Source organism: Platichthys flesus, chromosome 3 (assembly GCF_949316205.1).
Source record: "Platichthys flesus chromosome 3, fPlaFle2.1, whole genome shotgun sequence".
In the NCBI taxonomy this organism is placed as follows: domain Eukaryota; kingdom Metazoa; phylum Chordata; class Actinopteri; order Pleuronectiformes; family Pleuronectidae; genus Platichthys; species Platichthys flesus.
Window position 1 is genome coordinate 7820381 of NC_084947.1, and position 14248 is coordinate 7834628.

General features: G+C 43.8%; 1 protein-coding gene across 1 annotated transcript; it reads right to left on the reverse strand.

Annotated features, from left to right (window-relative positions):
- Positions 1–470: 470 nt before the first annotated feature.
- On the reverse strand, positions 471–9012 carry prr16 (proline rich 16). The gene is made up of 2 exons (XM_062381690.1): positions 7921–9012; positions 471–2969 (listed from the first exon to the last, which is right to left on the reverse strand). Exon 1 carries the CDS (start codon positions 8956–8958, stop codon positions 8143–8145), a length of 816 nt encoding a protein of 271 aa, XP_062237674.1. The 5' UTR covers positions 8959–9012; the 3' UTR covers positions 471–2969; positions 7921–8142.
- Positions 9013–14248: the final 5236 nt, after the last annotated feature.

Genomic DNA, 14248 nt, shown 5'->3' on the forward strand with positions numbered 1-14248 from the left:
AGCCTGATGAACACGTAGACATGAAAGTGCAGCACTATATGTGGTAATATGTTAGCGACAAAAAGCTAATTGGAACCGGTTGAGTCCTATTGAGGAGAAAACTCTAACATTGCATCATGTGATGTAAGATAATCATGGGTTTAAGATGCAGAATGTTGATCTTCAGATATGGAACTTGTAGCTTTTACCCAAAACAAGATGAGAAAAGTAGCAGAAAATGGAGCTATGCAAGAAAAGTACAGTTACCCTAAAAATTGAGTAAAGTACCTTACATTATATTTCTACTGAAACTTAATAAGGTCTCATAACAAGAATTTCTCATTGAAAAACCATAGATGTTTTTTTAAATATTTCATTTATTTCCAGAGTCTGATCTTCCAACTAAAAGTGCACTCTGTATTGGACAGCAACAAAAAGCTCTGCATATATAACTTGCATTACTGGTTTCTCATATTAATCATATGCTGCAGTATTATGTATAATACTCTGGGTCAGAGTGTGGACCTGCTGTAGCAGTAATAGATTTAAACAGCCAAGGACAGAACATCAGAGTTAAGGAGGTATCTGTTTTGTTACAAGGGCTTCACCATCACATTATATTTCACATTGACCCACTGTCCACACACATTTGATTAATCATTTATTACATTGTTATATTTCAGTTGTACTGACCACTATACCACACTGTTTCTGTTGGTTTATTGTGCTTTGGCAAAATCTTGCTTTACCAGTATATACAATTGCACCCATGAATTCAAAACTCAGATTTTTTCCAGTTCATAGATATGAACTTGTCATGTTCGAGTCTGAAGACGACCTCTATGTTCTTTCAGTCCCTCTATCCGAACCGCTGGCTGCTGTGGCTGATGTGATAGCGTGTGTGACCATGACAAACCACTGTGAATTCATTAGACTATATACTGGAGACAGCCAGTGCCCTAACACCACCAGCCTGCTATCTCAACACACTAATCTCCAATTAACTGATGTAGCTGCTGATGCTCTGTAATGTGTTTTTCTCTCTGAAAGGTTTGAACCCTCTGCCTTTTTTGCTAATGGTGATTACGTGCAATGCGCTCGCAATCAGATTCATTAACTTTATTTCACTCCCAGCTCACAGAGTCTTGACATTATGAAGGACTCATTTGCAAGAGCACAGTTTATAACAGAAAATGCAGACATAAAATCAACACCCTGGATACTTGAAATGTTAGCCCAGTCCATAAAATACACACGGACACACAGACATTAAGTGCAAAGTGTTTACTTTTCACAATTATCTTTCCAACAGTTTGTGGACAAACAGCAAAATATCACCGATGGCATTTAGAGACATCCCAATCATCTTTAAAACAGATTCTTGATTGATGCAGGATTTGGTCATGAGTTCAGTTTCTGTGTCCAGTGAGAACAAAGAAGTGGATCTTAAAGGTGGTGGTGCCTCCAGTCTGAATGGGGGGGAAACTGTATGCATCGCAAAATGCTCATATATTTATATAAATATATATGATTTAAATTTTCTTCTTGTAAACCACTATGTTATATAATAGTTTTGATTAATGCTGCATGAGAGAACGAATATTTAATTGTAAAAATGCTTCATCGGCCTAAGCAGCATGGTAATACCTTGAAAATGCATCAGGATTATACAGACTGCAGAATTAACCCTGATGATCATCATTTAAGGAGATGGGGGTGTGGGGGGGGGGGAGTTCTAAACTCTTTATTATGGAAAGCAGAGCTCCCTGCATGTTGGACTCACCGACAGACAGCCTCTTCACAGAAATGCATAGAAAAACACAGTGATGGCAGTACAAAGTGAAGAGTCAGTAATGCATTCATTCATTGCCGTGCCTCCTGTCTGATAAAGCACAACTAGGTATTTGGTTTATGCCGCTTCTCTTCTCCACCCAACATTTTCTTTCTTTCCTCGACGTGATAATGCTGAAGCACTTGTTTTCCATCCATACAAACAACATCCTGTTGGTAAATATAAATAACTTATCCTGCTCTGCCCTTCTGAAAAAAAATTAAACACAGCTTTGTGAGCTTTCGTCAAATTACCTCTCAGTCATCCAACGCAATATCAAAAATATCATCTCTTTAAATGTTAAAGTCTCTGTAGAAAAATGTCTGAAATATATATAAATATCCAACATGTCCATGTGTATTTGTATACAAAGAAAATTTGATGCAAATTATTACTTCTTCAAGGGTCCTTTAAAGCTGTAGCTATACCACACTGCACCGTACGTCTGCCTGTTACTGTGGAACATAAACATAGCGTGCATGGCATCAACTGAGCACATAGATTTAGATGGAATGAACACAATGTCTGGACACAGATCAGTGACCACGTCATCATTCATGTTGAGACCATTAGCCTTTCTAAATTACACAGTGATTGTGCATATGGGAACTACTGACATAGTGTTACCTTCTCACTATCTGCAGACGGCCAGGCCGACATGTCAGCCTCTCCAGACACAAACAGTCACAATTTCTAAAAGGCAAATTCCATCGGTTGAACGGAGCTATTGATATCCATCTGAGTATTCACAGAAGAAAACGCCTGTGTAGACATGAATCAAACACTAGCTGACATCGTATCACCCCATCTTCTGCCTCTTCTTCTGAACTCGCCTGTTTACTTTTGATGAGAGGGGTTTCAGCAGCTTTCTAATCTCTAATTCAACTACTTACAAGTAACAAAAAATATCACCTCCACACCTATACAAATTCCTTCTGTCTGTATGTCGTTGCATACTGTGACTGCCTTCTCTCTTTTCCTCTGTGGCAGTAACATGTGCCTGGAGGCTTTAGTGCCCAAAAACTATGAATTTGTCCAGAGGAACTTGTCCCCTGATGATTGAGAGCACCGGCTCCTCCCGGGGTGGATCAACCACGCGTTCGATCAGAGTGTGAAAGAAGCATCCCTTCCACTTGTACCTCAAGTAGCTCAATGGGCCCTGCAGGGGGAAAAAGGAAAAATGCATTAGTGTGAAATTCTGACTGTACACAGGAGAGCCACTTGACCAGGTAATCACTGCGTCCTTCTCACACAGCAGAATGAAAATATACCAAGGTGTGATTCCCCACGCTCAACCCCCCCGGTGCATACACACGTCGTAAAAACTAGGACTGAACCGTCAGGCACAAATCTGAATGTTCCCTTCTGTGAAACAGTCAAAAGCGAGTCACTTCACCCCCCCCCCCCCCCCACACACACACACACACACACACACTTTCTCTCCATCGAGTCTGGAGTGTTCATTGAGCAGAGGAACCCATCTGGGTCAGCGTGGCTCTTGCAAATCTGATCCTGTTGTTGAAGACGTTGTTTACCTCCTCCGCGTTAGGTGCAGCTGATGCTCATAACATTTAACAACGTCCAAAGGAGCGTGAAATCCTCCATGTTATGTTTGCTTCGCCACCTAAGCTTTCTAAGTTAGACTGAGCCATCGCGTGCCCTTTGACTCCTTCTCACACACATGGCTGCATGTACTCCTGCATGCCTTTATGTGCGCTCTCATGCACCTTTAAACACACACATGTATCCTGTGGACATTAAAATGCATGCATATGAGCACACATAGGCATTTCGACGAAATCACACACACCCACTCAATCGTCTTCATAACTTTGTCTGACTCACAGATGAAGCTGCTGCAACACGAGCCAGTCTTCGTGCCTTGTGTCCACCAGGTTTGCTTTTGAATCCTCTGATGCTTGGCAATGTGGGGACTATTTTGCAGTCTAACGAACTTTGCATACAGCATCACCACTACAGCACAGTTATTTGGCTCCATGCATTTTCTCACAACATTTGATTTTTCAGCGATCATACTAAAACGTAGCTGATGGAGGGAAACAGAGAATCTAAGTAAATGATGCATGCAGAATGGGGATGAGCAAACACAAATCTGTGTCCCTTGGCAGACTATCACCACCAACAATCAGACAGAGGAACAACAGATTATTAATATTCACTGGCAAAAATGTGTCTCACTCTGACACATTTATTGGGTTTCAATGCTCGCCGTGCACGGTGCCAGGTGACGGCAAACGGGACAACGCAGTCAGGAGAAGCACCACACGCTCACAGGCCGGTTTACATTCAGACATGTACAGCTCTCATGATCTAACCCACCAGCTCTGTGAGATTTTATATTCATTATGGAGGCAGCATGTTCACTCATTTACTTAATTAAATGAGGTGTCACTCCGGGGACCTCAGAGGGACACGAGGCTGAAATCGAAAGCACACAACCTTTAAATGAAGGAGCCACTACAAACGACAATTCATTATGGGATGCAAAAACCATTTTTCTTTTCCATCCCTAGAAGGTCATTTGTAATCCAAAGGTAAGAAGTGAAGGATGCAGTCGCTGCAGAAGCAGAAGCTTTTCATTAGGCATACCAATTTAAACGCTGCAAAAAAGCAGTTTGCTGTATGAAGTGTCAGATTTGTTTTAATAATAGGCACCTCGCCCACATATATAGACAGAAACATACAGCTGCTGCCGAGGGGTTAAGCGGCATCATGTAAGGACAGAGAGAGAAAAAGAAATGAGGCAAGAGTGAGAGGGAAGGAGTCAGGGAGGGAGAGAAAGAGGTGGGCTAGAAGATAGACCTGTGAGCTGTGAGCTGTAGGGAGTAGGTCAATGCAGTTGAGTCAGTACTGACTCACGATGGAGGCGGTGAAGATCCACCTCCTCTGTGCCCATTACAACTTCATCCTCCAGCCCGGAGCATGGGAGCTCGGATCGCCATTTCAAAAACACCTACACCCATTGTCAGAGGAGCAGCGCTCACTGTGTTAACAGAACAATCTGATACAGACTAGGAATGGTCCACTAGTGCGACTGTGCAGACAGTTTCTCCCGCTTCCTGCTGTGGTTTCCATTAATGCATGGCCACTTTTCTACAAATTCATAAATATGAGGTGACAGCAAAATGTTTGAGCTGATTTGTGTAGATCATTTGTTTAATCCTCCATCATCTATACAGTTCATGTTTTGAGGATCGCAGGGCGGCAGGAGCAAATCCCTGCTGACATCTATGTGAACGCAGGTTGCCATTTCATCATCCGGGCCGACAAACAAACATCCATGCTAAAATATAAAACTTCAGGCAATTAACTGTCTCCAATTTACCTAAATTACATGTCTTTGGACTTTGGGAGGAAGCAGGAGGTCTCCTTATCAACCTTGAACTTATCTTATAATTTAGGACACATTTTCAAAGTATATTCACATTCATAGGATATGACTTGATCATATATTGTCCAACAACAACCATTACAAACAGGATTCAGAAGCAACGGTCAGTGCAGACACCAACATGTGTCCAGCTGTGACTGATAAGCCTAAAAGATTTATGAAGTTCGTAATTTAAAAACAATTTCACTTATTTATGGAAAGAATAAGTTAAGCCTGCTTGTGATTGGACTGTTTTTCTCATTACTTCTTTTGTCACATGAATAAAAGGTTTGTTTGGTTTTGCTTCTGAAACTCAGGTATTGCATCAGCACTCATGCAAAGAAATTTTGAACAATAACGAGGCCTAGTGAAAACAGCAATGCCCACAGTCAGATGTAAAGAGCTTGCACTTCGACATTTGCTGTCAAAGCTTTCAAACCATATTGCATCTCCTCTCTTTGAGTTGTGCACATACTCAGAGTATTTTCTAGCTTCGGTGTTGTGGCAACTGAACAACAAGATTCAATAACTTCAATCTTACAAACAGCATATTTGACGTAGTGGAAAAAACGAAAATGAAAACTCACTTAAGTTCAGAGTAGGACACTAATCTGGTTAAAAACACAAAAAAGGGGAATGATTTTGTTTCTGAACACTGTGCAAGGCCTGTGCACACACTGGGAAACACAAAAAAAGAACAAATTCCTTTACTTTCTCAGTGTGTGTTCTCTTAATCACACGATGCCAAGTCCATTGTGTTTATTTCCTCGGTTCATTGAATACTGCATTAAGGCAGTTCTACAGTAGCAAAAAAAAACCTATTGATGAAACTGGCTGTATTCCATCCTGTAACACACTACCTTCTCTGGCTGTGTGTGTAACTGCGGCGCCTGTGTGTGTGTGTGTAGCGTGTGTGTGTGTGTGTGTGATCTCTCATGCTGCTGCCAGACTCATTAGGATCCATTAATTTGAGGTAAATGCGGTGAATGTCGTACAGTGAGAGCAATCATCCTGAGGACAAACATGCACTCACATATGCTCCCACACAGCACAACCAAGGCAGCACCAGCCACTGATGCATTACCATCTCTCTCTCCTTCTCTCCGCCTCTCTCATTCCCCCTTCTCTCTCTCTCTCTCTCTCGCTCTCTCTCACTCTTTCTCTCTCTCATCCACTGTTCCCTAATCCGGACGCTGATTTTAGATTGTGAGGCCAGCGAGGTCGTGCATTGGATTCTGGCATCAGCGCGTGCTATTTCATACGCTGAATTTCTTCAGCTTTAACCTCCAAGCATCACACCCCCGCAAGTCTAAACAGACACAAATGTGTATATTAAATGTACTGTTTATATAACACCCTGCCCCCTAAAGCACACACACATCAGCCCCCTCTCTCACACACACACACACACACAATATTTCACCTTTCTGTCCCTTCCCTTCTTTCCTCACTTCCTTCCTTATCATGTTCCCTCTCTCTGTTTATCATAAAAAAATATGTGCCGCAGCAGTTCAGAGCTTTGTCAAGGCTAATGTCTGTACACAGGCTGTCTGAGGCACTGCTTTATCTCCTGTAGTCTAATCCGGCTAATTAAGGGCATCGCTGAGAGGAACTGGTGCTACTATTCTCATCTCATCCAACTCCCCTATGTCTGCCAAACTGACGTGTGCAGTCACACACACACCCACACCTATGCACACACACCCTAATTAAAGATTCCTAGACACTCATTATACAAGAATGATTTCATATATATATATATTCAACATTTCAACAGCGTGCACAAATGTTTGCACACACACACACACACGCAGGGAGCAAAGGCTTTATCAAATATGCTTCTTCATCAAAGCGAGTAAAGCGAGGACCAACTGTTCATAGACTGATGGTGCTGATTTATGTTCCCTTGAGGAAATAAAAGTCCATCATGCTTTCTGCCACACTATCTCCTCATGCTGGAGCAGAATTCATTAGCCCCCTCTCCATTTAGCCTCGTAGATTTCGCAGGGTGTGATAATGGGGGTCCGCGCAAATGGGAGCTGGAGTTGCTAAATATATGAGTTGTATTAGAAAATGAAATAGCTGATTTTTCAAATAGGATTTACTGTCGAGTCATTAGTGAACATTCTTGAATATTTAACCCCTTCTATTTGTGACTCGTTTCCTCACTTTCCTCACTCTCACAGTCTTACACACTATCTCACAACCCTAATTGTTCATCTGTCAGGGCTCGTGTGGCGGTATCGCTGCCTTCACCTGTGTGTCTGTGTGTGGTTATAAAGAGTTGTTTAGGTGTACTGGAAGATCTGGAGGGCTTTTGATGAAATCTGAGGGAAGCTGGTTTTCTTGTTCCAAACAGAAGGACATGAATTAATCAGAGCCCCTCTCTGAAGAACTTCCTGAGTTTGAGGCTCGTTAGTACCGAGAGCTTCCAGAAAGACACAAATACAATTTAGCTTTGGTGTTGTCAGCAGCCTTACATGAATTATTTAAAAGTCCCTGTACATTTTTCTGTCAATGCTCGCTGCCTGCAAACATCGTTCACACACATGCGCCCTATGCACCCACTCAAAAACACAAACGGTCGTGAATATACAACACATAAACAAATAGTTGTTTGCAGAGACACTTGCAGACATGTATCAGTGCATGCAGTTGCTCCTATGCTTCCTCTTTTTCTCCTGTTGACAAACACAATCATACATGCACAAAGACTCACCGCCTCTTCCAGATCTGTCTGTGTACGTCTCAGCGCCCATGGCAATTCCTTCCTCTCTATTCTACTCACTTCATCCATCCTTTTGTTTCCTATTTCCCAAACCTTCCTCTCTGTGTTTGGTTAATCCAAAGTTCAACCGGAGGAAAAATCTCTCTTACAGTAGAAAACACTATGAATGATTCAAGAATAGACAGATAGGTAGACAGAACAGGGGAGTCGGTGTCAAACCGTGGTGGTGGTTGATTTGCGAAGGATTGTTTTCTGGGGCTTGCGGGGAGGCGGGTGAGGAGGCACAAAAGGTGGAGGAGGGTTCGCCGTCGGCGGGAAACTGTGGCTGAACGGGAGGCCGCCGTTTTCCAACATGAGATCATGAGGAAGAGCATGAGGTGGAGGAGGAGGGGAGGAGGAAGAGCAGCAGTGTAGCGGGCTAAGCCTCAAGTCGCTCAGCTCGGCCTGTAAGTGTAGTTCTGTGTCGTCCACGTCGTACTGGAGGTCGCAGTCCGGGCAGTAGCCGTGGTACTGGACCGTCTCGCTGAAACGGACACGCTCCCTCTCCCGAGGCTCCCTGCCAGGGGCCTTTGGGCATTTGTTTTTTTCGTGACGGAGAAGGGGCATGGGCCTGGGCAATGTAGGAACAAGCCCGGACTCAGGCACTCCGCTGTCACCCAAAAGGAAACATGGCGTGGAGGAGAATAAATCCCTGGTTTTCAACGGGAAAACCCCGCCATTCCTCATAAGAGACCCATTAGCCTTGGATATATTCCCTGATAACATTAAAGTCGGATGAGGCAGATTCTTCATGTTGTGATCCTCGGCTCTTAGCGGCGTATGTCTTGGTGGTGGTAAGGGCGGGTGGGCTTTCCTCAGCACAGTCAGTACTGCAGGAGGTTGGACAGGGACCGGGGTGATGGGCCCAAGGGTTTTAAAGATGAAGTCCTCGGGGAAGATCTTCATCTTCTCCAGGCTGGAAACGGTGGTGGTGGTGGTGGTGGAGCTCGAGCTGGAGTTGAGTGTGTCCGTCTTAGAGCTGTCTGTCATTCCGTCCTCCTCCAGTTGCAGGTCACAAGTCAGGGTGTCGATGTCATGGACGACCTGGTGACAAGAAGACATGTCACTTTGACAGCTGAGGACAGGAATGATAAAACATGAATCCTAACCCCAACTCTAATGCCTGAGAGGAGGAAATCAAAAATCAACCCTGAAATAAAAGAAGACACTGTTTACAGGGTGAAATCATGATGATCCAAAAAGAAGATTTGAGAAGAAGATTTGTTTTTGACAGGATTTAACGTCTTAATCTCCTCACATTCCTGATTAATTAATTAAAAATAAAACATTGTATAAAATAGAAAGACACAAACAGATTTATGAGATGAAAAATTAATTAAGATATCATTGTTACAACGATGCCCGGCAGAAAATAAATATCACTACAATTTATGGGACCGGCCATGAGCCTGCCAGACTCTGACTGACATGATACACGACAACAATCCCATGCACCAACACAACTGAGAGAGTAAACCCACCACATCCTGCAAACCCAGACACCAATAATACCATTTAGAAGATAGGATCAGTGTTAGGGATGAATGAATAAACATTGGAGAGGACAAAGTCGGGATAAAACATGTAGAAACAGGTACAGATATGAATAATCAACCGACAAAGATTAACACAATAAAACAAGCACAGCTCAGGCAGGCAGACTGAATAAACCCCACACGGAAACATATGCTTTGAGAAGGAAGATCCATTCCCAGTAACAATGATATTATATTTCTGAGCTGAACAGCACAGTTAACAAATCCTCATGGCATGAATTAACTCCAAGCAAGCGACTTTGATCAGAAAAACAAAGACAGATCCAGATATTTTACAAAAAGCTAACATCGTTTCAGAAATCCACTCTGCAGGGAGCGCAATTTCAAAGAGCAAAAACTTTATCAGTAGCAGTTGTGAGACATTGTTCACAGTGTGTCAGGGTTGAATAGGAGAGAGAAGAGATGCAGGGGGACACAGACCACTGAATATTTTGGGAAAAGGAATGTGTAAAAAAAAATCCATTTGAATGATTACAAAAGGAGACAATAAACTGAAGGACGAGGAATGGTAGAAATCTCCGCTCATGCAGTGAAGCAGAAAGTAATATTGAAAGTTTTTGTTTTCCTCAGGACCCCGCGCAGACATTGGATATTTGCATCTGAAGATAATTCCTTTGTCATCCAAGAGGAAATGTGTTTTCACAGCCGGCACAGAGGAATATTAAATAACTGCCACAGCAGACATTTGGCTTGCTGACACTCCATACTCAATACTGGAACTAATTGTAGGGGATGCAACGGCACCAGTTTAGATAACACTTAGAACACACAATTTACAGAGATTCAAACATTATACCTCTACTAAACATGCTGAACAACTCTGAGTGACGCTTGAGTGAAATTCATTCAACATCCACCGATCCACATGCAGCAGCAAAAGGCAGATAAAGGCCTGACTACTCAACTAAAAAGTTAAACTACAATGGCAGTGGAGTGGATACATCTGCCACAGCCCAACAGTCCCCTTATGAAACTATATTTAGATATTGCACCAAATTGCACACAGTCACAAAAACAGTCCCCTAAATATGCCAGATTTTGTACATCAAGATCCATGAATTATTCTCTGAGAAATCAGGAAAAATGCTGCAAAACCTCTCGTCATGTACAATAAAGTGAAAAAAATAAATCCTGCATCCACGTCCAACGTTGAATGGGTTCTTTCTTGGTCCATGTATCTGGTTTACAGCAGGATTCATGATAATCCCTGTAGTAGTTTTTTGTGTAATTTCCGTTACAAACAAACAAATCAACAATCAAATGGACAGAGGTGAAAACATAACCCCCCTGGCAGAGGAACCTAGGGCCACAGGACACTAAGTTAAACAGTTCTGGTTGTTATCTTATTAAATGTTGTCCTCTTAAGGCAAACACCTGCTCTGTGGACAAAGTTACTCTCCCATACATTTATCTCTGCACCGCTAAGACAATAACTAGAAGCTGGGAGGACTGAAATTGCATGCTCACATAAACATTGCCCAGGGAACCATTAGCATGAGGGATTCAATAAAAAAAAGGCAGTTTAACAAACAGAACTACACATGATGCTAAACCCTGCTGGCAACTGAAAACTGATTCAGCAGTATGATGTCCACTATGTTCAGTCATTTCCAGAAGTCTGTTCAAAAATATTCCCAATGGAGACGAGTGTTTACTGGTTCTCTTCCCTTGATGGAGTTATTATTGCATCAATGCCCAGAACTGAAGTGTGGTGTTGGACATTTTATTACTGGCTGCCTGAGTGTTGACCATCCAGCAGTGGAATATCTGAACAGGATCTGAAATCGAATGAGTTGAGGTCGTGGTATCATGCAGCTAAAATAACTTGTAATGAAAATTCACCAGAAAAGCAAAGTTAACGCATTCTCCTTTACAGCGTTCATGAAATAATTACCACAAAGACAATGTGCTCATGTTCATTTGCTGGATCAGTTATCTCAGAGCACCCGATGCATTAGCCCTCTGTGAAACACCACTGCATGTTCAAACAGTGGCTTCAGAAGAGGCTGCGAGAGAGAAACGAAGAGCGAGTGATGAGGAGGGAAACAGAGAGCGAGGAAGAGTGACTGAGAGGGAGAGATATATAGGAAGAAAGCTGGGCCAGCGAAGGCAATGGAGCTAAATTCTCCATGCAGTCTCTAAATGGATAATTTGTCGGGACACATACAAGAGGTAATACCAGTATCCCAGCGTGCAGGCCCTGCTGTAGGCCAGGCGGCTTCAGCAGCTGAGCCAAGCATCTGGGCAGGGTCCCTCCTCGGAGCCAGGCTCAGCACCAACCCTGTTTGTGGGTTCAAATGGATTATAACCCAAATACTGGATTTGATAGTAACACCCCCCCAAGGTATGTCTTTGGCATGTGTGTGTGTGTGTGTGCATGTGTAAGTAGTGTCAGAATAACTGATCCTCTGCACAGAGAAAGAAAAAAGAAAGAGGGCAAATCATAAAAAAAGATCACAATAGATTACAATGCCTTCTTGTTCTCATTCATTCCTGGTGCCTGCTGTGAGACATTGTGACCTGCTGGAAGAAAAGAAGAATAAAAAAAACACACAAAGAAGTGTAATTCAGCTCAACTTGCAGAAGCAGAGCAAGAGGAAGAGGAGCTGAGAGGCAGAAGGAGACAGATGCTGTGTCGACTAACCCATCCATAATGCAGGAACGCGAGGCTGTGCGCAATAGGGTTTTATTAGAATGACAGGCTGTCGTGTACGGGTGAGATGTTCGGCACAGCGGGTCGTACATGCCTGGTGTGTGGCAGGTGGAGGGATGTGAGCATGGGAGCAGGTAAGACTGCAGCTATTACAGCGGAAGTGGCAAAGAAAGGGACTCAGTGATTGGCGTGAGTGGAAACACTTACAAAGGCAAACACTGTAATGTGACTGAAATTAAAGAAAATCCGTCTCTGCAGCGAGGCTCTGTGAGGGAGTTTTGCTCTATGAATGTAAAATACACCCATATAATGCCTGAATCTGTCAGAGACTCCCCCCGGCTACCGGTCAGCACCCCTGTCTCTGCATCCCCAAGATTTGGATATAGCCAAACAGACAGCTGAGAGTTCTGATCCTTAACCGGGGTACTCTGTAGAGAGGGAGAGGAAGGGGAACAACAAGAGATAAAGACAGGATGAAGATGAGTGGCTGCGATAAACACAGACATGTGGTGAAAGATAACAAACGACAAAGAAAGCTGTAGATAAAGCAGCGCCAGGAGAGGAGAGGAGGAAGGGGCTGAAAAGAGAAAGACAACTGCTCTGTTGGTTATTATGTGTCTTGTTTTTTTTCTTCCTTTGGCAGGAGATAATTCCCAGCAAACAACAGTCAGCATTAAGATGATGAAATACAATGCAAAAAAAAAGTACCCTCCTGGTTCAACCAACTTGTCAATTAAATATGAACTCTGATAACATATTTCTCACTTTCATCTAAAGCCTGAGCGAGTCAGGGGCGAACACGCCTGTCCTGTCATTTCACACCCAGCCCCCTCCTGTGCCACATCTTTCATATTGGAGATAATGATCACATGCAATAGTGGGTAGCGTGTGTACGTTCGTGTGTGTTTGTGTGTGTGTGTGTGTGTGTTGTCAAAGCCGCCTCGAGGCCCCAGTGAGTTGGACACCACAGCCTCCCATCTCCTCCAACACGACAATGCCTAGAAAGAGCATCCTCACAAGCAGCCTGCAGAGATGCTGGAACACAGCAAACCACATGGCACACGGTTTATGGAGCTTATGGCCTCTTATGGTGACCCCCCCCCCCCCCCCCATTTACCTCCTTCAGCTCTTTGGCTACATCCTTGAGGTCCCCCAGGATGGTCTCCAAATTCTTCACGATTGTCTTGATCTCCTTCTTCACTTTCACTTTGGAGACTACTCCTTCACCCTCCGCACTGGGTGCTCCTGACATTCTTTCGCTTCGTCTATTTCCGCAAGGATCTGGGGTCAAATCCTTCGCTTGCCACGCTGCCACTTTGCCGACGCATTTTCTCGTGTTCTCATCCAGTCCCTCGCTCCCGGTTACTTTTCTGCTCCTACATCACTGCCAGGACGGAGCCAAGTGGCGTCGGCCAGCGTTGTGTATCCGCCACCAGGCATGCGCAGTGGAGCGTGCAGCACAGAAACAGGACCGTGATGATCAGGTATTGGACCATAGTGTCTGCGAGAAACTACATCCACAGGTTTTTTTGGCGCAACCTTTACGCGTCTGTGTCCAGCATCTGCGCAAAAATGACGCGCCACGGGTACCGCTCGCGTGCGAAGAGTGCTAAATTCAACATTCTAGGATTGGAATGTCCAACAGGAAAAAAGAAAAAGAAAGGTGTCAGTAAATAAAGAGAGGAAGATGACTCAGAGAGAGATAGAGAGAGAGATAGAGAGAGAGAGAGAGAGAGAGAGAGAGAGAGAAAGGGAGAGAGTCCGGGCTGTGATCCAGAAGCGTTACTGCGTCCGTCGTTACTGTGATGGTCCATAATCCTCAGGCATCATCGACACACAACTGTAACACACTCCCCGTGGGTTCTCCTTAGATAACATGCGGTGTGGGGTGATGATGCATCCCGGGGAGGTGATGATGATGATGATGGTGATGAGGACGATGATGCTGATGTCAGGTACCGACACCCCAGGGCTGCTCCAATCTCCACCGAAAAAACACCCGGTCACTGTCATCCTGTCTCCATCTCAGCCTCCGTCCGTGGAGAGTCTGAGCCAAGCAGGGAGAGAGAAA

What these genes read in the sequence shown, in the direction of transcription:
- prr16 (XM_062381690.1), bottom strand. Translation starts at nt 8,958, where the DNA reads ATGACAGACAGCTCTAAGACGGACACACTCAACTCCAGCTCGAGCTCC.